The 22,222-nt window shown below is 42.0% G+C and overlaps 1 protein-coding gene across 8 annotated transcripts in view; it reads right to left on the reverse strand.

The window, feature by feature from the left end:
- Positions 1-101: 101 nt before the first annotated feature.
- EPS8 (epidermal growth factor receptor pathway substrate 8) overlaps positions 102-22,222 on the reverse strand; it is a 172,561-nt gene continuing 150,440 nt past the window's right edge. For all 8 annotated transcript variants that reach the window (XM_059682300.1, XM_059682294.1, XM_059682297.1 and 5 more), the window contains 4 exons: positions 15,291-15,513; positions 5,419-5,599; positions 3,406-3,535; positions 102-1,351 (listed from right to left, as the gene is read on the reverse strand). In XM_059682300.1, coding sequence (XP_059538283.1) covers positions 1,238-1,351; positions 3,406-3,535; positions 5,419-5,599; positions 15,291-15,513 — 648 coding nt within the window. In that variant the 3' untranslated portion in view covers positions 102-1,237. The remainder of the gene's footprint in view (positions 1,352-3,405; positions 3,536-5,418; positions 5,600-15,290; positions 15,514-22,222) is intronic.

Genomic DNA, 22,222 nt, shown 5'->3' on the forward strand with positions numbered 1-22,222 from the left:
TTGTAAAAATATAAGAGTGAGCCTCTGTTTTTCTCATTCCATTCAACCTTGATCCCCAGTCTACACACCAAAGAATAATTTTGCCAATGATGCAGAAACCATTTATTAATATACAGCAAATACTGTTTATTGCAGACTTTCCAGCTGACGCATGTGAAAAAGGCACTATGAAAATTAATGAATCTAGATAATCTCTCTAAATGGATTTATGTTAAAATATACAACATTCTTACATAACATCTGTTTTATATATGTGAAATAATATAACATTTAATGACAAAAATCGTGTTTCCAAAAATAACATTTGTTGAAGGTTAAGTATCTTTCTTTTCTATATGTAGAATCTTTCACAGGATTAACATATGTGTAAATTAAGTGTTTCTTATTACCAGAAAAACTTGACACAGATAAACACATAAAATGGCCCCAATTTCCTTTTAACAACTAACATGAATATTCAGAACTGAGACCTTCATTAAGCAAAATACTGTAACTCACACCAATGCAGGCTACTTCCTGGGACATAGTTTGAATATATATGACCTCTTTTCCACTTGTGCTTTCTCATATATAAGAACACAGAACAGATAATAAGCAGGATAGAAGCTAAATCAATATCCAAGCTATACAAGGAATTGTAAGCAACAGAGCCATGACAAAGAGAATGTCTCGGGAATGCTCCATAGGTTTATATTTGCACGTCCAAGGCCTTGTTCTATTTTTACAGTTCATTAAATGTTTTTATCTTTTAAAAAGTGTTGGCATTGAGAACTTTAAATAAAGCAAAATATCCTATCACTGAGTATGTCAAACAAGAGACCCAAGTACGCAGAAGCTAGCCTAAAGTAACTCACAGGCAAATCTGGAATTGTTAGATTTCGAATCATGGGCAGTGTCTTTGTTTTGCTGCGATACATAACTTCACCACCGTCAAAAATGCCTGCCTCTACACTGAGATGAGGATGAAGTAATTAATCCAATAAAAAAAAACACCTCATCTTGGTTAAGAAAATATTTCCCAAGGGCAAAAAATTCAATGAGAATTTTTTCAGTTTTAATAAAAATAATGGGCCCAGAAGCCAAGTCCTCTACTTACTTATGTTTGCATTGTTATTTTTATGGCGATAAATAAAGTGTACCAGGAGATAAAACTGACATTCCCTTCATGGCTTCTTAAAACAAAGCACATTGGAATAATGCCAAAAATGTCAATGGAGTTTAAAAACAAACGAAGAAATTAGTGACTGCTTCCTTCATCAAAAGATTCCACTCCTGAATCACTGGCCGCAGCACTGATTTTTTCCTGTCGTCTTCGCATGATTTCTTGCAATTCAGAGCTGCCGCTGCTATCCTGAAAAGTAAACACGGTTCAGACAAGATGGTTACTGCTTTGTGCAGGCTGAAGGGCACAGCATCAAACAGCTCAGGGTAAAAACCCTTTGTGTTTTACTTCTAATATCTGTTAGAGGGAAACCTCAAGGCTGCCCTTCATGTAAGTGATGCTTCTGGGTGTCACTACCACATGAATATATTTTTTTATTTATATAGTGTCTTAGGGCATTCACTCGCTCATCATGACTTTCATTTGAACATGATGAGGACATATCAATAATACATGTGGACAGTCCTGGATGGTATGATTCAGTGGTTAAAGCATCAGCCTGACAGATCTCAGGTTTTATTCCTGGTCAAGGGTATGTACCTGGATTGCAGGTTTGATCACCAGCCCTGGCTAGGGTGAGTGTAGGAGGCTACCAATCTATGTGTCTCTCTCACTTCAATGTTTCTTTCTCTCTCTCTCTCTGCCTCCCCACTCCCTCCCTTCCACTCTCTCTGAAAATCAATGGAGAAAAATATCCTCGGGTGAGGATTAAAAAATAAATTAATAATAATAATAATAATAATAATAATAATAATAATACATGTCGACAGCTCTAGATCCTCCGGGAGAAAGAAGATACGTGTACAATAAGCATAATAGGATGGAAAATTCTCAAAGAACCCTTGTTAGCTCTAAGAAGATAACTCATACCCCTTTAGGGAATTCTAAATCAGGCCCAAAGACTGTCTCAGAACACACCGAGTTTCCCTCCACACGATGCTGACCTTCTGACGTCAGCTCGGCTTTCTCCTTTCCAAGCCCTCCTGCAACCCCTCTGCATCCTCCTTATCCTGCTCTTATCAATCAAAGTTTCTGGAAACATAGGTAAGTAATCTAATAAATGAACTAGATGCAAGAGAGGGGCGTGGTGGGAAGGTGGCTGAGGAGGATGAAGAACCTCAGGTAGTCAGTCTCTGCCTCAATTCACAGCCAGGGGAACAGGAGCAAGGGACCAGGAGGACATGGGCAGTCAGGGCAAATGACAATGATAGGGAGTCTGGACAAAAGGAATCCAGCAACGCTAGGAATACGGCACTTTTATCATACCCTCAGGAAGTATGTATACACTCTCAATAAAATTAGAATGTATTATAATGCTAACAAAACTGCCTCGGAAAATATATACTTCCTTATTCATATTCCATATGCAGGGAGCCTGATACGTACAGATCAATGTGGGAAAATTTCCAAGGGAAGTAGAATTTTCCTGAATGAGAATAGTTACAGGGTTGTATGCATGAAGCTATTTTACTCTGAGTTGAGTACTGAATTTGCATAATATACCTGCTGGAGATAATCATGTATCAACTTCACGCCAAAGCCTATCTCCTTTCATTTGAGTCCAAGTAGAACAAAAAACGAAGGCGATTAAGTGCTGTGAGATGTAAAGTTGGAAACTGCCCCTCCAAGGCCCATTTTTAAGTGGAGTAGGATAGTGGAAGCTTAAATACGTACAACCTAGAAATTATCTACTCTGCTTCTCCACAGACAACCAGGACTAAATAACTACCCTGAGAGCTCCCTATGTTCATGATGCCTCGCTGGTATTTTCCCTCTGACTGTTTAGATGTATAACAAGGCCTGAGACACACAGCCACAGTTTTAAGAACTTGTAACCTCTAACCTACTAGAGTCTCCAAACTAAACATTAAGAACAGGCAAAAGAGTTCTGGCCTCTTAAGGCATTTACTCACTCAGAAGTAAATGTCCGTTACTGTGTCAAAATGGAAATTCCTACAGAAATAGCTAATGCATATAAAATGAGAACACTATGTTTTCATTAAATGTCCAAAAGTATATGCCCTAGCTTCCTGTTACATGAGCATTTATAACAAATTAATCTCCCTGCAAATGGTCAATGATGGTCCCTGGTGACAAATTACAAATGCTGAGTCAAACTTAATGCAACTCTGTTTGGAAGGGAAACTGACCAATATGGACATAAACAGACGAGTTCAGAGCTTTCAATTAGGGTCCACACTCCTGATGAATGCACACCACCACCTCAGGTTGACAAGTCCTACCTCTAATGCGGCTTTCTGGACGGTGATTTGGTTAAAGACTCTGGCCCCTTCCGGGCAGACTGTCTTCAGTTCATCTTTATTGAGAGAGAAAAGTTGTGCACCATTTAATACTCCAAGGCTATTGACAGTCCTAAAAAAAAGGACAAAGAAATAGAGGATTAGAAATATTGTATATTAAAAAGAAAAGAAAGCATTTCTGGTCCTGTTATAACCTCTTTTCTAAGTGTTCCATACACTGGAACTCATCAAATGGTACTACACTGCTAAGTCCAGATAAGGACAGGGACATGCGTGATATGACCCGGAGGCTATATCACAGGGGTGGGGAACCATTTTTCTGCCAAGGGCCATTTGGATATTTATAACATCACTAGAGGCCCAATGCATGAAATTTGTGCAAGAGCAGGCCTTCGCAGCTGCGGCAGCTGCCTCGATCCCGCAGCTGCAGCCCCGACTTCGTCCAGAAGATTGTCTGGAAGGTTGTTGGCTGTCCAGTCTAATTAGCATATTATACTTTTATTATTATAGATTCTCAAGCCATACAAAATTATACACCTAAAAAGTAGCTTGCTATATTTGGTCAAACATTTAATAAACTCACCCCTAATGCCTTGGCAGGACCAGACCAAATGATTTCAACAGCCTTATATGGCCCACAGGCAAGACGTTCCCCACCCCTGCTATATGAGTATAAAGTATTAGAAAGGAGCCAATTGGTGTAGTATCATTATTGTTTAGGACCAATTCCTTGAAATTTTATGTTTCATAGGAAGAAGAGAGAACTTTCTAGTAAAAGGTAATTGACTAACCAGTGAATCTCACTTTTAAGTCATGCTGAGCAAGTGAGTTTATAATACTCAAGTTTTCTTGAATATGTGTTAGTTAAATAATTTATTGTGTCAAAACACATAAGCTGAAAGGAGTTCATCACCACCAAACAAGTATTACAAGAAATGTTAAGGGATCTTCTTAAGTAATAATAAGAAAAAAGGTTTAAAAATATGAATAATAAACAGCCATAAAAAAGAATGAAACCTTACCATTTGCAACAGCATGGATGGACCCAGAAGGTATTATGCTAAGTGAAATGAGTCAGTCAGACAAAGACAAATACCATATGATTTCACTTACATGTGAAATCTAAAGAACAAAATAAATAAACAAAACAGAAACAGACAGTTGCCAGAGGGGAGGCAGTTGGGGGAATGGGTGAAAAAGGTGGAGGGATTGAGAAATACAGATTGGTAGCTACAGAACAGTCACAGGGATGTGAAGCACAGCATAGGGAACACAGTCAATAATACTGCAATAACTATGCATGGTGCCAGGTGGGTACCGGAAATATCGGGGGAACACTTTGTAAAGTATATGACTGTCTAACCACCATGCTGAATACCTGAAACTAATACAAAATAAGATTGAATGTAAACTGTAATTGAGAAAATTTTTAATCATTTAAAAAGAGTGTGTACAGAGACTCAAAATCAAGTAAAGGGAGTTTAAAAAACAAACAAACACATAAGCTGTTAACAAAAATAATAGGTACGTTAGAAACTTTAACATGGGTTCACTAAAGGAAAAGACTGATTAGATTATGGTTCACAACAGGCAATGTTACCTGTTTTTTATTTGCCTGGCACTATATCCCGCAGCAGGAGAGAGTCGGCTCTCTGCCCTGCATGGTCTGGAGTCTGCCTAAGACAGTCCCTCTCAAGTGGCCTGAGAAGGGAGACGGGAAGCTGCAGTCTCAACGCTGCAGACAGTTCACTGAAGGGACCAGGGATGCGACACCACCACTCAGAAAACAGGGTGCCCTCAAAGGAGAGTTATTTCTGCTTCTTCCAAGTCATTTTTTTTTTTTTTTAGCTATACATAGCTACAGCCATTTCCTGAGATTAACAAAGGCAGTTTGGGCTCTTGCATTTCTAGAGTCATTTGTGACATCTTGGTGACGAGAGTGAAAACAATGCATGCTTACACACAAAACTGTGGGGAACTCCCAGAGAGACTTACACAGGGTTGAAGCCCTTTGACTGTAACCACGTCTTCACGTCCTCTGGTGTGGATTCATAAGTGATGTTGACAACTGGCACATTCTGCCGTGGCACATGGAACTTCTTCTGGGCCGCACTCCGGCCAATGGTCAGCCTGTGGATGAGCTCGTCCTGCACCTCCTCCATCTGCGATTTCCTTCCTAGACACCGACACCGAGTAGGTTATTTCTGAAAGCTCCTAACACATCTCACTCTCCAGAACCCCAATGCCAATAATCCTTCCACCCCATAGAACGTATATTACCTAGTGTTCCAACCATCCAACCACCTTTCCTCACTTTCATCCTCACTCAGCACAAATTCCATGATCAATTATTAAAACCACTCCCTAGCTTTTCTTTTCTCTCTTTATTGTACTCACTTGGCAGAACCCCAACGCTTGTTAAACCTAACTTTCTGCTTATTCTGTGCCTGCACCTGCCCACTGAGTATAACACAACAATGCTGAATGGTCTCATGTTAAATTCATGAATGTGAACCTCAACTGGATTGTTAACGCCCTCTGACAATCACACTACATTTTCTTAGGCCAGTGGTCTCTATGGCTGGAAAGTTTGACCCAAGGAGACGTCTGACAATGGCCGGAGCCACTTTTGGATGCCACAGTTGGGGTGATGGGTAGAGGCCTGGGATGCACAGAACCATCTACAATGCACAGGTCAGTCTCCTGCAGAAGAATTATCCAGCCCAAAATGTCAAGAGGGCTCAGGTTGAGAAATGCTGTGCTAGACATATAATTGCCCACTTTTCCACGAGTATTTACTATCTTCTTTCTCTGTAAACCTCCAGCACCTTACTACCCAATCCTTACCCTAAACTGATAATCTCATTTTCTTAACTTCTGAAAAAATATTTAAAACGTTAGAAGAGAATCTCCCTAAGTTCCTCTACAGCTCTCCTCACCACCCAGCACGTTCCCCGCACTTGCTGCCTTCCTCCTTCCTTCCTATTACACGATGCTCCTCGGGCCACCCCTCTACACACACAGGCCCCCTGTCCTCCATTTAAATATTGGACGGTAATGTCTCCTCTACTTATCTTGGGTCCCCAATTTCCCTCTTGCACTAAATCCTTTCATCAGCACACTAACATGCTATGATTGTCTTATTATTTCTCACCTTTAAATAAGCCCTTTCTTGACCCCATGGTCCCTCCCATTCCTGCCCATTTCTCTGCTCTCCCTTCAGCAAAACTCTCCGGAAAGCTGTCTATACGAGCGCACCCCACTTCCATTCTCCAATGTTCTCTTACATTCACTGTCATTAGGCTCCTGGCCCTCCCTCCACGACACTTTGCTAAGCTCCAATGGGAGATTCCTAGTCCTTGTCTCACTTAACCTATCAGCAACACTGAGGGAGGCAATTCCCGGAAACACTTCTTGTGGCCTTCAGGACACCTCACTCCTGCTATGTCTCCCTGGGCCTCTCCTTCTCAGTATACTTTGCTGAATATTCTCATCTCCCCAGGTAAGTAACATGGAAATAGCCCAGGGCACCCTGGGACCTCCCCTCTGCCTGCACTCACGCCATCAGTGACCACTGGGACTAGGCTCAGGGCTGTAAATGCCACTGAGAAGCTAATGCCGGCGATGATTTCTCCAGTCCAGATGCTCCTGGGACTTTGGATCCACATGTCCACGGCCTCCTTGATGGAGTCGTTTAGATGTGTACTAGAGATCTCAAATATAACATGTCCAATTCTATCTGCTTATCTTCTTCCTGGAGCTTGCTTTTATGCTAGACTTCCCAGCCTAGTTAAAGATAATTCTATTTTTCCAGTTCCTGTGGCAGAATACCATGGAGCTATGCTGAGTCCCTTTTGTCCTTGATAACATCCAATTCATCAGCACATCCGGTTAATCCTGCCATCAAAATATAACAAAAATCCAACCACTCCACTCCATTTTTTTCCCATTACCAGCTTGGTCTAAGCCACCAGCCTATTCACAGTTCGCCCTGCTTCTCCTCTCCACTACCCACCTCTTGCTCTTCATTGTTTTCTCAATACAACAGCTGAAATGATCTTTTTAAAAGTGTAAGTCGGATATTGCAACTCTTTTCCTCCCAATTACTCCCAGGAAAAGGCCCTCCATGACCTCCAACCCCTCCACTCTCGTTCCCAGTGGCTTCCTTGGTGCTCTTCACATTTAAGAGCCTCTGCCTGGAATGCTTCCTCCACACACAGCCCTATGGTTCTCCTTCTCTCCCTTAGATTTCCCCCGTTTAAAATTGCAACCTCCTCCCCATCACAGGCTTTATCATTCTTGGTCACTTAGCACCTTCTAATGTTCAGTATCAATTTATCCACCTACTAGTATCTATCTACCTACCTACCTGTCTACCTACCTACCTATATCCTTTCATTAAAACAGATGCCTGAGGCGAAAAACAAGTTTGGCTGTTTTGTTTGCTTTATCTGGAACAGTGTAGGAATTCAATAAATAACCTCTGACTTAAATGAATGAATGAGGCATTCTGCTGCCGTTTTCACTGAGACTTTGAAAAACATTATTAGCAAAGCCCTAAAATAACTAGATAACAAAATGAATGCTGAAAGAGGAGAAATGATGTGTCATAACCACATTGTTAATTAGTAGCAGAATTTAGCAAGAACTGGTTTCTGACTTAGACTCAGCGAGTTTATGGCCATAGTCATTGAAACTACCTTTGTTTGACTTACCTACTATGACTCTCCCCTACTTCTTTTATGCTTAAGGAAAGAATGCATACATGAACACTTCTTTATGAGAAAAATGGGGAAGAAAGAAATGCATGGGAAGGGGACTAATATGTTTGTGTATTTAAAAAATACAGATATATTATTTGTATATAACCTTCAAGAATTAAGTACAAAGACCTGATATGTAGTAATCCACTTAATTAATGACCAGGTCACAAAGAGAGCTTTTTGTGACTATTATACTATGATCTCCCTTCCCCATCCTCCTCCAAGGAGAGTGTTTTAGACAGTGTTTGGTGTCCCTGAGAAATAAGTGAAAGTATGACAAAACTCATATAGTGTTATTTCAGTCTACTTTGTTTTAAATGCTTCAATTCAAATATTCAGGAAACGTTTTGAAGAAGTCATCAAAAGAAAATAGGGGAAAGGAAGAGAGCAGGGAAGGGATGGACATAGACAAAGGGAGGGAGAGATGGAAAAAAGGGAGGGAGGGAGGGAAGAAAGGAGGGAGGGAGCTAGGGAGGAAGGGAGACAGGGAGGGAGGGAAGAAGGGTGAGAAGGAGGGAGGGAGGGTGAGAGGGCTAGAAGGAGTGACAGGAACTATTATGAACTGTCACATTTAAGTAACTCATTGCATGCATTTCATTTATTAACTCAAATCACATCATACTTTCTCAAAGGAATAAAAAAGAAAAATGATCACTACACTAAGAAATTTATTTTATTGTCTGTTGACTCGGCCACTGCGTGATCACCTGTGGTCTGTGCACACCATGGTCATTTTCCAGGGAGTACAAACACCTCTTGTAATGTGCCCTGGCTTTGGTTTCCACTGGCGATGCTCTGGTACACAACAACAAACCAGACTAACTTTACAACTCTTTCTAAAATGACACTTCTGATTACAAAAGATTAAACCCAAATAATAAGGGCTAACATTTCAAAGGCATGGAAGAAATGCAAAACAACTAAAGCACTGATATCTTCAAATTGAGGAGAGAAAAGCCTTTTTGAACCCTCCGGTAAGTCTATTTGAAAAGTTTATATGACACGGGGCTCCAAGCAGATAGCGTGACTAGGCAAAAGGAGTCTGGTTCTTGCTGCATTTCACAAACTGCCATGACGACCTTTCCCCTTATTCATGGCTATTAGGTAACATTTTTATGCGGGAGTATTGGCTTTGCGGTTCCTTCCATTTTCTTTTTATCACAAGTCCAGGCAGTAAGCAGAGAATATTGGAGGCAGCATAGTCGCATACTTTGACAGAACTCAGGCAATCAGTGAATGCACACGTCTACCTGGTTCTAAACGACTGCTGAGACCCTCCAACAGCCATTCAGAAAATAAACTGTGCTCCAAAAGTACTCGAGAAGAAGCTATCCAAAAATACTTATTTTATAAAATGAAATATATTTATTTAACGTCAAACCATATTTTTGAGATATCTTTAAAAGGAATTTTATGTGAGTAAATATAAATTTTTTATTATTTTAAGGAAACAAGCACATGCGTTAATTTTGGGAGAGAGGTTGTGTTTTATAGAGCAAAGTCCCTCTTTTACTTATGAAAAACAGACTTGAAAATGATGAGTCACAATTACCAAGAGAGTTCTCTATCTTTAAAGTATTCCAACTATCCTCTTTCCCATTAGGTTATTCTTAGTTTCTTAGGCTAGGACAAAGAACAAACTGTCCCAACCCACAGACCGTCCAAATGGGGGCTGGATGCCTATGAACTCTGATCCTAGGCCTGGAAAGACTGTCACGGTATCGCAGATTACTGTGCTGACGTATCCAATGAGGGAAATGTCATAAACTTGTGGCAGAATGAAGAAAGAACAGAACTTTCTAACAGGAAATGTCTTTCCCATAGAGAAATCAATAAAAACATTTATAGAACTTTCTCATTACAAAACTATGTCTTTGGTGTCTTTGAAAAAATATAAACATCTTTTAAAAATACACAAATATTTTTTTAAATTTAGTAGCATATATTTACACACACTTACACACATTCTCACACACACACATTGGTTTTAGCTACACAGAGTTCATTGTTTTTCCAAAACTTCGTTTTTCCGTTAGTTTTTTTGGTGAGATCAAGATGAAGATAAGAAGGTGATTTTAAATTGGCTCATCCCTAGGGAGAGAGGGTAATGTATAAAATAGGCTTATGCTTCACCCACTTAACCAGAATTTCTAGAACAATTAAGTAGTAATAGTTTTACTTGTTCTTTTTGTTTCTTTTTTAATGTATCAAAATTGGCCACAATTGAATAGAAGTAGCTGGGGTTTACTGAGGTGAGAAAAACAGTAGGAAAAAATAGGAGTGAAAGATTCAGTAATTTGGTTTTGAATTTGAATCTTAAGCATTAAATCACAACTATAAAGTTAACTAGAGGCCCGGTGCATGAAATTCATGCACTTGGGGGAGGGGGCGTCCCAGCCCGGCCTGCGCTCTCTCGCAGGGAGTGGGCCTAACCTGTCAGTCGGATCCTTAGTGCTGCCGCAGAGGCTGGAGAAACTCCCGCCACTGATGCTGCACTCACCAGCCATGAGCCCAGCTTCTGGCTGAGCGGCACTCCCCCTGTGGGAGCGCACTGACCACCAGGGGGCAGCTCCTGCGCTGAAGATCTGCCCCCTGGTGGTCCGTGCACATCATAGTGACCAGTCGTTCCACTGTTGGGCAGAAACTGGCTCCCTGACATCCCCTGAGGAGCTCCGGATTGCAAGAGGGCGCAGGCCAGGCCAAGAGACCCCTGCATGATCGGGGCCAGGGAGGGACACGGGAGGATTCCAGGGCGTGTCCAGCCCATCTCGCTCAGTCCTGATCGACCGGACCTCAGCAGCAAGCTAACCTACAAGTTGCATCTTCCCCCTGGTGGTCAGTGCAAGTGGTGGAGCATATTATGCTTTGATTGGTTGAATGACCGACCAGCTGACCGGACACTTAGCATATTAAGCTTTTATTACATAGGACTAGAGGCCTGGTGCACAAAAATTTGTGCACTCGGGGGGGGGGGGGGTCCCTCAGCCCGGCCTGTGCCCTCTCACAGTCTGGGACCCCTCAAAGGATGTCCACCTGCTGGCAGCCCAACAGCCCTCGGGGGATGTCCACCTACCAGCAGGAAGCAGACCTAAGTTTCAGTCGGACATCCTTAGTGCTGCTGAGGAGGCGGGAGAGGCTCCTACCACCACCGCTGTGCTGGCAGCCATCAGCCTGGCTTGTGGCTGAGCAGAGCTCCCCCTGTGGGAGCACACTGACCACCAGGGGACAGCTCCTACATTGAGCATCTGCCCCCTGGTGGTCAGTGTGTGTCATAGTGACCAGTCATTCCCAGTCTTTCTGCTGTTAGGGTCAATTTGCATATTACCCTTTTATTATATAGGATAGAGGCCTGGTGCATGGGTCGGGGCTGGCTGGTTTTCCCTGAAGGGTGTCCCGGATCAGGGTGGGGGTCCTGCTGGGGTGCCTGGCCAACCTGGGTGAGGGGCTGATGGGTGTTTTCAGGCTGGCCACAGCCCCTTCAGGGTGGGGGTCCTCACTGGGGTGCCTGGCCAGCCTGGATGAGGGGCTGATGGCTGTTTGCAGGCTGGTCAAGCCCCCCCCCCCCCGAGGGGGGACCCCACCCTATGGAGGTTTGGCCAGCCTAGGTGAAAAGAACCCAGAATGGAGCCCCAAGAGAGGCCATATTGAGAGAATGAAAAAGATCCTTCACACACACCCTTTATATACTAAACTACAGGCCCAGTGCACGAATTTGTGCATGGGTGGGGTCTCTCAGCCTGGCTGGCGATTGGGGCCTATCGGGTGGGGGGCCGGCTGGCAGAGAGGAGGGGCTGCGGGAGGTTGGCCATCTGGCCTCCCCATGGGGCCATCAGGGGGGCTGGCCAGCTGGGGGGAGGGGCCATGGGAGGTTGGCAGCCACCACCCCTCCAATTGGGGCCAATCAGGGGGAGGTTATGGCCAGGGGAAGGGTCCACGGGAGGTTGGCTGTGGGAGTGCACTGACCATCAGGGGGCAGCTCCTGAATTGAGCGTCTGCCCCCTGGTGGTCAGTGCGTGTCATATCAACTGGTCGGCTGGTCATTCCAGTTGTTTGGTCGTAATGGTCACTTAGGTCACTATATATAGCTATCCTTCACACACACACACCCTTAATATACTAAATATCCTTCACACACACACATTCTTTATATACTAAATATCCTTCACACACACACCCTTTATATACTAAACTAGAGGCCCGGTGCACAGATTCGTGCACTGGTGTGGTCCCTTGGCCTGGCCTGTGGGGATCTGGCTGAAACCGGCTCTCTGACATCCCCTGAGGGGTCCCCAATTACAAGAGGATGGTTCTCGGGTGACACACCCTGGAATCAGGCTCCCTCCTATCTGGTTCCAGGTGCGTCACCCAAAAACCGCAGCTGCTAAATCAGCACAGCTCAGCAGCTCCTGTGTTGAGCATCTTTCCCCTTGTGGTCAGTGCATGTCATAGCTATCGGTCAGAGTGTCTTCCCCCTGCTGGCCATTGTGCATCATAGCTACTGTCGGCAGGTCGAACGATCAGACGGTCACTTAGGCTTTTATATATATAGATATCCTTCATACACACACACACAGACCCTTTATATACTAAGTACCCTTCATATACACACACCCTTTATATATTACATATCCTTTACACACACACACCAGAGTGAAGAAATTCATTCCTGGTTCCAGTTTTCCAAGAATTTTTATCTATCAAATAGAGATCATGCAAAATAATTTTATAATGCTTATACAACATAATTTAAAGAGTAAATGGACCAGAAATATATAATAAGGTATAGCAAAATAAAAATTATGTTAGAATTATCTTTAGTTTTCAAATTATCTACATTGCTATTCCCAGTACTAAAAAGGATAATCCAAAGTTGGTCACAGTGTTGTTGTTTTTTGTTTATTTAAATCTGGTTTTCACAGAAACCGTTCAAATTTAAATTTATGAAAGACTAAAGTTAAAATATAAATTACATGAAATCTGAATCCAGAGACCAAATTTGAAACTGCTATTGGTAAAATGGTCATATTAAGTTAGTATTCCTGTGCATCCTATCTAATAACAGAGAAACATGGCAATTAACCGTAACTTCGCTACCCTTCCCATTGGCTAATCAGCGAGATATGCAAATTAACTGCCAACCAAGATGGCTGCTGGCAGCCAGGCAGCTGAAGCGAACAGGAGGCTTGCTTGCTCCAGTGAAGGAGGAAGCCAAGGATCCCCACCTGCCACCGCCCAGCTCTGAGCTGCACTCTAAGAAACAATGTTGCAAATATAGAAGCTAAACAAACCCCAGAAACCTGCTTTCAGCCAGCCGGGCCTCAGAGCTGGAGTTGAAACAGTGTTACAATTATAGAACCCAAACAAACCCAGAGACCTGCTTTTAGCAGCCGATGTCTCAGAGCTGGAGCCGAGCCTCAGAGCTAAAGCCGGCTCTCAGTTCCAGTGACAGCCATAGAAGGTAAATAAATCCCAGAATTAAAAAAAAAAAAGAAAACAAGGAGAGGTTGGGAGCTTCAGTCACCGCCAGCCTAAAAATGGCCCTCAGCCCCTCACCCAGACTGGCCAGGCACCCCAGTGGGGACCCCAACCCTGAAGGGGGTGTGACCAGCTGCAAACAGCCATCATCCCCTCACCCAGGCTGGCCAGGCACCCCAGTGAGGACCCCCACCCTGAAGGGGGTGTGGCCAGCTGCAAACAGCCATCATCCCCTCACCCAGGCTGGCCAGGCACCCCAGTGGGGACCCCCACCCTGATCCAGGAAACCCTTCAGGGCAAACCAGCGGGCCTCCACCCATGCACCAGGCCTCTATCCTATATAGTAAAAGGGTGATATGCAAACTGACCCTAACAGCAGAAGGACTGGGAATGACTGGTCACTATGACACATTGACCACCAGGGGGCAGATGCTCAATGCAGGAGCTGCCCTCTGGTGGTCACGGAGCTCTCACGTGGGAGGAGCTCTGCTCAGCCACAAGCCAGGCTGATGGCTGCCAGTACAGCGGTGGTGGTAGGAGCCTCTCCTGCCTCCTCAGCAGCGCTAAGGATGTCCGACTGCAGGGTAGGTCTGGTCCCCACTGGCAAGTGGACATCCCCCGAGGGCTGCCGGGCTGCCAGAGGGATGTCTGATTGCCATCTTAGGCCCAATCCCCTGGGGAACGGGCCTGAGCCAGCAGGTGGTCATCCCCTGAGGGGTCCCAGACTGCGAGAGGGCACAGGCCGGGCTGAGGGATCCCCCCCGCCGCCCCCACCAAGTGCACAAATTTTTGTGCTCCGGGCCTCTAGTATATATATATATGCAAGAATAGCAAATATAAGGAAAAGGAGCAGGAAAACTATGGTGATGATAGAGATGATGATATCAGCAAATATTTACTGACTGCTTATAATGTGGCATATTGGTCAAAATCAACCAGGGCTTTTCTACCTCAACACCACTGACATTTTGGGCCAGATAATTCTGTTGGGGGTTGGGAGAAGGGGGTCCTGTTCATTTTAAGATACTGCTAAACCTCCCTGGATCTAACTATTAGATGCCAGTAGCATCTACCCAACTGTGATCAAAGTACATCTTCAGACAATACCACATGTCCCTGGGGGGAGGGGGGTAAAATCACCCCTGACCAAGAACAACTGATCTAAGTGCTCCCTATTCATTATCTCATTGAATCTTCACAATCACTCGTAGAAGTAGAAACCATTATTTCTCCCCATTTTTCAGATATCGAAGTGCAGAGGATTATTAAATTGTTGAAGGACACACAGTCAGTAAGTGATATGTCAGTGTGCACAGTCAAGTATGTGTGGCTCCAGAGTCTTCAACCCACCACCATGACAGTGTTGGAATTATGTGTAGAAATACACACACTGGAGGACAGAGCTTCCTGTTTTTCAAAATTACTTGGAGGATAAAAAAAAATGAGGTGAACATCTTTGCAATCTACCAAGCATGATGCACGTATAAAGGACTATTACTTATATTTAATATTTAGTGCCAGTAAAACCAATAATAAACAATATTTTACCTAGCAGTGCTTTTAACTTGCAGAGCGCACTGTGCAGTTTTTGTGCGCTCCTCCCCCCAACCCCCACCCTGGGGAACTTACGGTCCACGGGCAGCTGTTTGTGCCTCTGGCTATCTCGCATAAAACTGCCACCACTGTCACTGGAGCTGCTGTTCTGACGGGTGACGTTTGCAGGGGCCTTTGACACGGGAACAGGTGCTGGAGTGGTCGGTGGGAGGGGGACAGGAACAGGAGCTGGCGTTGGAGGAGGCGATGGAGCAGAGGGAGGGTCAGTGGGCTTTGGACCATACTCCATCCTTTGCTTCTGTAAAAAGATAAACAATTAATTTGAAGTTGTAAAAACATAAACCTAGCCTAGGAAAACAAAGTGTACTTGGACAGGACATTTTTGGCAATTTACTTGTAAACTTAATTGCAAATTTATATATGCATGTGTCTATACACAGACATATACACACACATCCCAGTCCTGTATAGTATAATAATCATTAAAAAATGAATACTCTATGTACTTGTTCAAATCAAAATGTAAATTAAGGAGTCAAAAGAATATACCAATAGGAAATAGAAGTATTAATATTAATAACAAATGTTAAGAAAACAAAATTTGAACTTGGAATCATACACAACCAGAGTAGGTCAAAGGATTTCTGATTATTTCATAATTTTCATTAATAAAAACTTCTCATTGCACTGGAAGTCTAAATATCAATAACACAGAGCATTACCTATTCTTTACTTTAAATGTATGTTATATTAAAAATGTTTAATTTTGTTTCTAAGTAATATGTTAAGAAGAGGGCAATATTTCGGTAGCTAAAAAAAACTTTGTTGTAAAGTAAGCAAGCAATTTTTAAATGTTAATTTATTCAAGTAATAACTCTGTGCCATCATCTAATGCTAACTTCTTACAATTAGATATTTTCAGTGTTAAAATGGGAATGTTGTGGATGGATAGTGCTGAGGGTAATAGTACGTCTAATTATATGGTGATGGCTGAAACTCAAAAACATATATTAGAACAAAGGCCATGTGGGGATTTGTATTTAAAAAGGTAGATGGCCCTAACTGGTTCGGCTCAGTGGATAGAGCGTCAGCTTGCGGACTGAAAGGTCCCAGGTTCGATTCCAGTCAAGGGCATGTACCTTGGTTGCAGGCACATCCCCAGTTGGAGGTGTGCAGGAGGCAGCTGATCGATGTTTCTCTCTCATCGATGTTTCTAAGTCTCTATCCCTCTCCCTTCCTGTCTGTAAAAAAATCAATAAAATATATTTTTTTAAAAAGTAGATGAGATAAAATACACAATTAACTTTCAAATCATTATAGGCTATGATAAAACAGTATTTATATATATTCCCTCTTAAACCACACACAATAGCTAAAACTTTAAATAAAATAATTTTAACTAATAGAAAACTGCATTAAAACCAGTTCCAAATTCACAAAAGGCACTTATTTTGTTGTAGAGTCAAATATACAGAGCAATGGACGTGTAATTTGCATAAAGTTTAGATACTGCACTCAAACAATTTTAGTTATTCTAAATCCAGGATTAGCAGATAACATGCAAAATGCAGGCCTTTTGGTAATCTGGTCCTTTGGTTAGAAAAGTGCTATTTACTTTTAATTTCTAAATTGGCCCAAATATAAGGTAATGGTGATTTTTAGAGGCCTTCCCAATTTCCACAGAGATCATAAACATAAAAATACACACCACACACAAATATCACTTTTAATTAAATCATTATTCAAAAAAACAACACACCAACCACCATCATAGTCCGCTGCACAGCAAATGAGTAACACCTGTGGAAACCAGCGTGGGCAGGGCCTTGGCTCTTTCCTGCTGTCTCTTTAAAAGCTACGACTCACCAGCCAGTGGGTGCAGAAGGTGGGAAGGGTACAGAGCAAGGATGAAAGCAGAATGGAGAGGTGTTTATCATGCTGGGAGGTACTGGAAGGGGAAGGAGCAAGGCTGCGATTCGTGGAGCACGCCATGGAGTTAGATGGGAGAGAAGCAGAAATCGCTGACCCTTTCAGATTCAAGGCCTAGAAACATTTCTAATATATTAAGTTGATTTTATTATGATAATTATTCCCCACAAAACATGTTCCTATATTTGGGCCAATAAAATATTTAAAGCAAACCAAATACAGCAAACGTCACCAAAATGTAATACTTAGCACACACCAAAGTCATCTGATTAAAATATATGCAATGTTCCCTTGACGGGAATGTCCTTTGCACATAATAACATGAAGGGTTAGTGAATTCTCACAATAGAATTTCAAAAATGTCAGAGTTTAAATCGCTGTTTTTAAAGCTTAAACAAACAAACAAAAAAAAAGTGCTATCAGCTCTGCATTCCATAATATGATTCATATTTTCAGCTTTCATAAAAACAAGGACAGCTAGTGTTCTGCTATCAAAATAATATTGTGGAAAACTGAGTACACTGTGTGTTACTGTCACAATCGAGCCTGGAGACAGGCTCCCAGCTCTCTGCGCCTCACTTGGTTCTCCTGTCACTGCTACATAATGCAGCTTCCTCAGTATAACCCAACAGCACCAGAGGCTTCCACAGTACACATATATGTATATTCGATTTACCATATATGTATATTCAAAGAAACCATATGAAAACTTTTCATAAATTATGCCATACATTTTTTACTTGCATATTTTCCCCTTTTTTTAAAAAAAATATGTTTTTACTGAATTCAGAGAAGAAAGGAGAGAGACATCAACGATGAGAGAGAATCATCAATTGGCTGCCTCCCTCCTGCACACCCCACACAGGGGATCGAGCCCACAACCTGGGCATGTGCCCTGACAGGGAATCGAACCAGTGACCTCCTGGTTCATAGGTCAATGCTCAACCACTGAGCCTCACCAGCCGGGCTATTTTCCCCTTCTCTTGATTCTTCCTGCCTCAAGCTTCCAACCCCTGAAATGAAAAGGAGGAAACGTGCCTTCCTCAAATCATGACACCCTCTTCTGAAATGGCAACCATGTCAGCTTTTCTTTGGAAACTGACTCGTTCTTGGTGTGGAGGAAATAGAATCACTATTGACCCTCAGACTCACTTTTCTATGTTCCTTCCTATCTTCTCCACTCTGCTTTACCTATCATCCAATGCACTGATTTTCCATTATTTCTGTCTCTTGGCTATTTTTGGTCAGAGGTAGAGAACTTATGACTCCAATGTACCCTCAGCTTATGGAACGTTTTGGAGAGCAGAACTGTACCCTGTGCCTTCTCCTCCTGAACCAAGGGTGCTGGAACTTCAAAACCAAAAAAGAAATCTTGGCTGCTTCCGCCCAGTTTTCCCAGGAGTTTCTCAGTACTAGCACTGAAAGCCCACGTCCCTACAAATCCGTCAGTTCTCAGCAAACAGGGATGATTGGTCACCTTGGTGTTGACCTATTTTTACACCATATCTGTTGCTTCCCAACTCTTGCCTTTTATCTCCCACACACATATTTAAAGTTCTGTTTAAAACAAAATCTGTCTTTTTTCTTTCTCTGAAATAAGTCAGAATTACTAGACTCCATGGAAAATTTACTTTCCTATTGATAATTAAGTCAGAATGAGTCACTTTTCTTCAGCCACAAAAGCTCAGTAGGAATTCTCCAGGATTAAAGAAAGGTATTTGGAGATAAGCTCCTGATTCATGCAAGACACTGCTTCCCAGGGGAAACTATGCAAGCAAGCCCAACAAAGCCATTAAAACTGAACTATTCTTAAAAACTTAACCTACACATTTTTTTCTAAATTTGGTCTCTTTGAAACTCTGTGGTGAAAACTAGGCACAGCTGGAACATTTGGAGGGTGTTAAGTCCAGAGATGGAATCCAAAAATTATATTAAAGAGAAGTGCCACGAGGGAACAAATGCGGGTTACCTCTGAGAGCTCCCCAAGTAATTGCTATTAGAAAAGTAGAGCAAATCACATCACAGGAGAAAGTTAACATGGGAGATAGAACTAAAATAATATCAGTTACACCTCACATCAAATATCAGAAAGTGTTAGCAAATTAGTTTGTGACAGTAAAATTACCTGCCCACAAATCAACCAGTGAAGGAGCTTGTAAAAATATAATTAACTTCCACCACTCTGATCCAGCCATGGAAAACTAATTATATAGACTCATACGACAGTGCAAACAGTATAGAGCATTTCAGTAACTATTTGTGTATTAGAGTATTATGTTTTTAAATTTTAAGATATAGGTTCATCTTATTCTTGCACTTATAAAGAATACACACAGAGTACAGTAAATATAAGACTAATTCTTCTGTAAAGATGATTTTACAAAAGGAAATATATATCTATTTTTAGTGAGCTTGAGTTTTGAACTTGTAAGCAGTCCAAACAGGAAATTTTATAATTCTGTAAATGTGCATGTTGGGCAGTAATTTGTTTACATATCTATACACAGGGGTGGGCAAAGGTAGGTTTACAGTTGTACTACAAATAAATAATACAATAATTAATAAATAATAATAATACAAGAATAAACTGTATTTCATGTACTCACAACTGTAAACCTACTTTTGCCAACCCCTGTATAGATAGAATTTATTTGTGAAAATGTCAACACATGAGGCAAAATACAAAGTAACCATCCTTGACTAAAAGCCATGCCTCTAATTAACAGATGACTAGAGTGCTCTGAGCTTACTAGTAATTTAAAATGTTTTTAAATAGCTGAATATTATCAGTTGGTCTGCTGGAATGAATATGAAGGCATTTTACTAAAATGGCCACTCTGCCCTGCTGTATCTGAATGTCTGGACTGAGCGTGAAAAAGGGCATTCAAAACATTCATAACATGAATCAGAAGGGCTAGTGGTTCAGTAGTTACCAGAGGAAAATATTTCAACTTTCACTTGAGGGCTATTTTTACATGGAGATAGAAAATAAACTTTTCTATCTAGACTGGATTGTGGGGATCATGAAACTTGACTTCTTCCATTTCACAGCTGAGCAAATTGGAGCACAGAAAATGAAACGCCTTCTTTAAGGTCACACAGCTAGTTAGGGGCAGAACTGGGACTAGAATCTCATCTACCAAAACCTAGATGGGGGCTTTCCCACAGGATCATAGTATCTCTTACTAAGAAACAGGAAGACAAGACAATTTCTATTAAATTCACAGGATGGTAATGACCAGACATTCATAATTATGTGTATCTTGATAAAGTCAGAATACCTATAATAATAATCATATAGAGCACATAGACTTAATAATTAATAGTAAATGCAAGACCTCTATAATAACACCTTTGAGTATATCAGAAATAATAGAGGGTAGATTGGTTTCTCCTCTTGGCACACAGCTTGAGCATCTGTACGGGCAAAAGGGTAATCTAGCAGATGAACAGTCACAGAGTTAGAGATCTGGGAATCAAGTCAAAAGAACTATGGGAAACATTACGTAGCAAGCAGATTCCAAGTGGGGACAAAGCACCCTGGGTGTCTGTCCACCTGTTGCACAGCTGAAATATTGCAAAACCCTGCAATGCCCTACAACACAATTTCTATCAAAAGATATGTCATTTATCTTCATTTCTCCATCATCCCTCATAAGTACTTGCTTCCCTTTCCCTGTGGTTTCACTCAATCTGTTTTTATGGTCCATATCTTTCATAAATTCTTTTTACCTCCCTCCCTTTTATTTTCAAAACTTTACTCAAGCCATGGGGGAAACACATTAGGCGGGAATGGCTGTCTTTACAGAGCTGTTAAAAATCACTCCAAAGGTGAGGATATTAAATAGGCTGATTCTCAGGGACATTAGGTGGCAATTCAACACCTATTCATGACTGGTGCCAGGTACCAGCATCCCTGCCATCAGAAGACAGTCTCTAACCCAGCGTGTGAACAACAGGCCAGGGCTGCTCTTGTGCCCTTCCCCCAGGAGCTGACTTTCTTTATATGCACTTCTTCACAGGAAGGCAACATAGGGTCCGAAAATAAGAGTCAGGACTGTGCGTACTTCCCACATTGGGTGACTTGTAGATTATCTATGGAAATAGTTTACATCTAATTCCCTTATTCCCACCGTTTACAAGATGTCTACATTCTAAGTGAATTATACAATTTGGATTATTTTTGTAAATTATAAAATAATTAAAGAATTGTAATAAAAAAATGATGCATAAGGCAAAAATCCAATCCCAAAGTCGGGAAATGATCAGATTAACTTTTATCACAGTATAATTCACGGTGAAGCTATTCTAAGAAAACACCCCTGTAAGCACTCAAACAGAGAAAAACTCTGTGTCTATACAAAGTGAGATGTCAATCTTTTCTAAGCACTATTCCCACACTAGCTGAGTACATCAGAGCCTGGGCTGTCGGTGTAATCCATGGTCCTGGGTCCCAATCCTGGCTTCACACAGCTATGTAGCTGTGGACAAGTTACTTCTCTGCACCTCAGTTTCCTCAGATATTAAATGTGACTATTTCTTAAGGTTGTGGTGGGGATTAGCAATTAGAATTGTGAGTGTTTAAACCATGCCAGGCACACAGCAGGTGCACCATCACTGGCATCGTCCCTTGGAGCATAATGCCATTGCTCTCTGAGAGCGTGAAGGACGCATAAGCAATGAATCTTTTAAGGTATCTTTGTGCAGTACAGTGAGGGATACAAAACGTTTTTTGTAAGAAGTTTCTTTAAACTTCAACATTTTGATATCACTGGAAGGAAGAGATGGGGGAAAGTGTGTGGGCCATGTCTGAGGAGAGTGAGGGTCACTGCTCCTAACACACAAGCACAAAGGGGGACAGCGGGGCTCTAGGGAGGACCTGCTCAATGCCAGGCTGTCTTCCTCCTCATCAAGTGCAAGATGCTGGCATTCAGTAAATGTTTGTGGCGTGAATGAATGAGAAGATGAATAGGACATAGAATTGCTTTTGATATGTTTGTAATCCAGGGGAGTTCTATGGGGTTAGGGTGTTAGAGTCACTGGAATCTACATCAATCTCTATTGTCAATCTGAAGTGA

Source organism: Myotis daubentonii, chromosome 2 (genome assembly GCF_963259705.1).
Source record: "Myotis daubentonii chromosome 2, mMyoDau2.1, whole genome shotgun sequence".
Lineage (NCBI taxonomy): Eukaryota > Metazoa > Chordata > Mammalia > Chiroptera > Vespertilionidae > Myotis > Myotis daubentonii.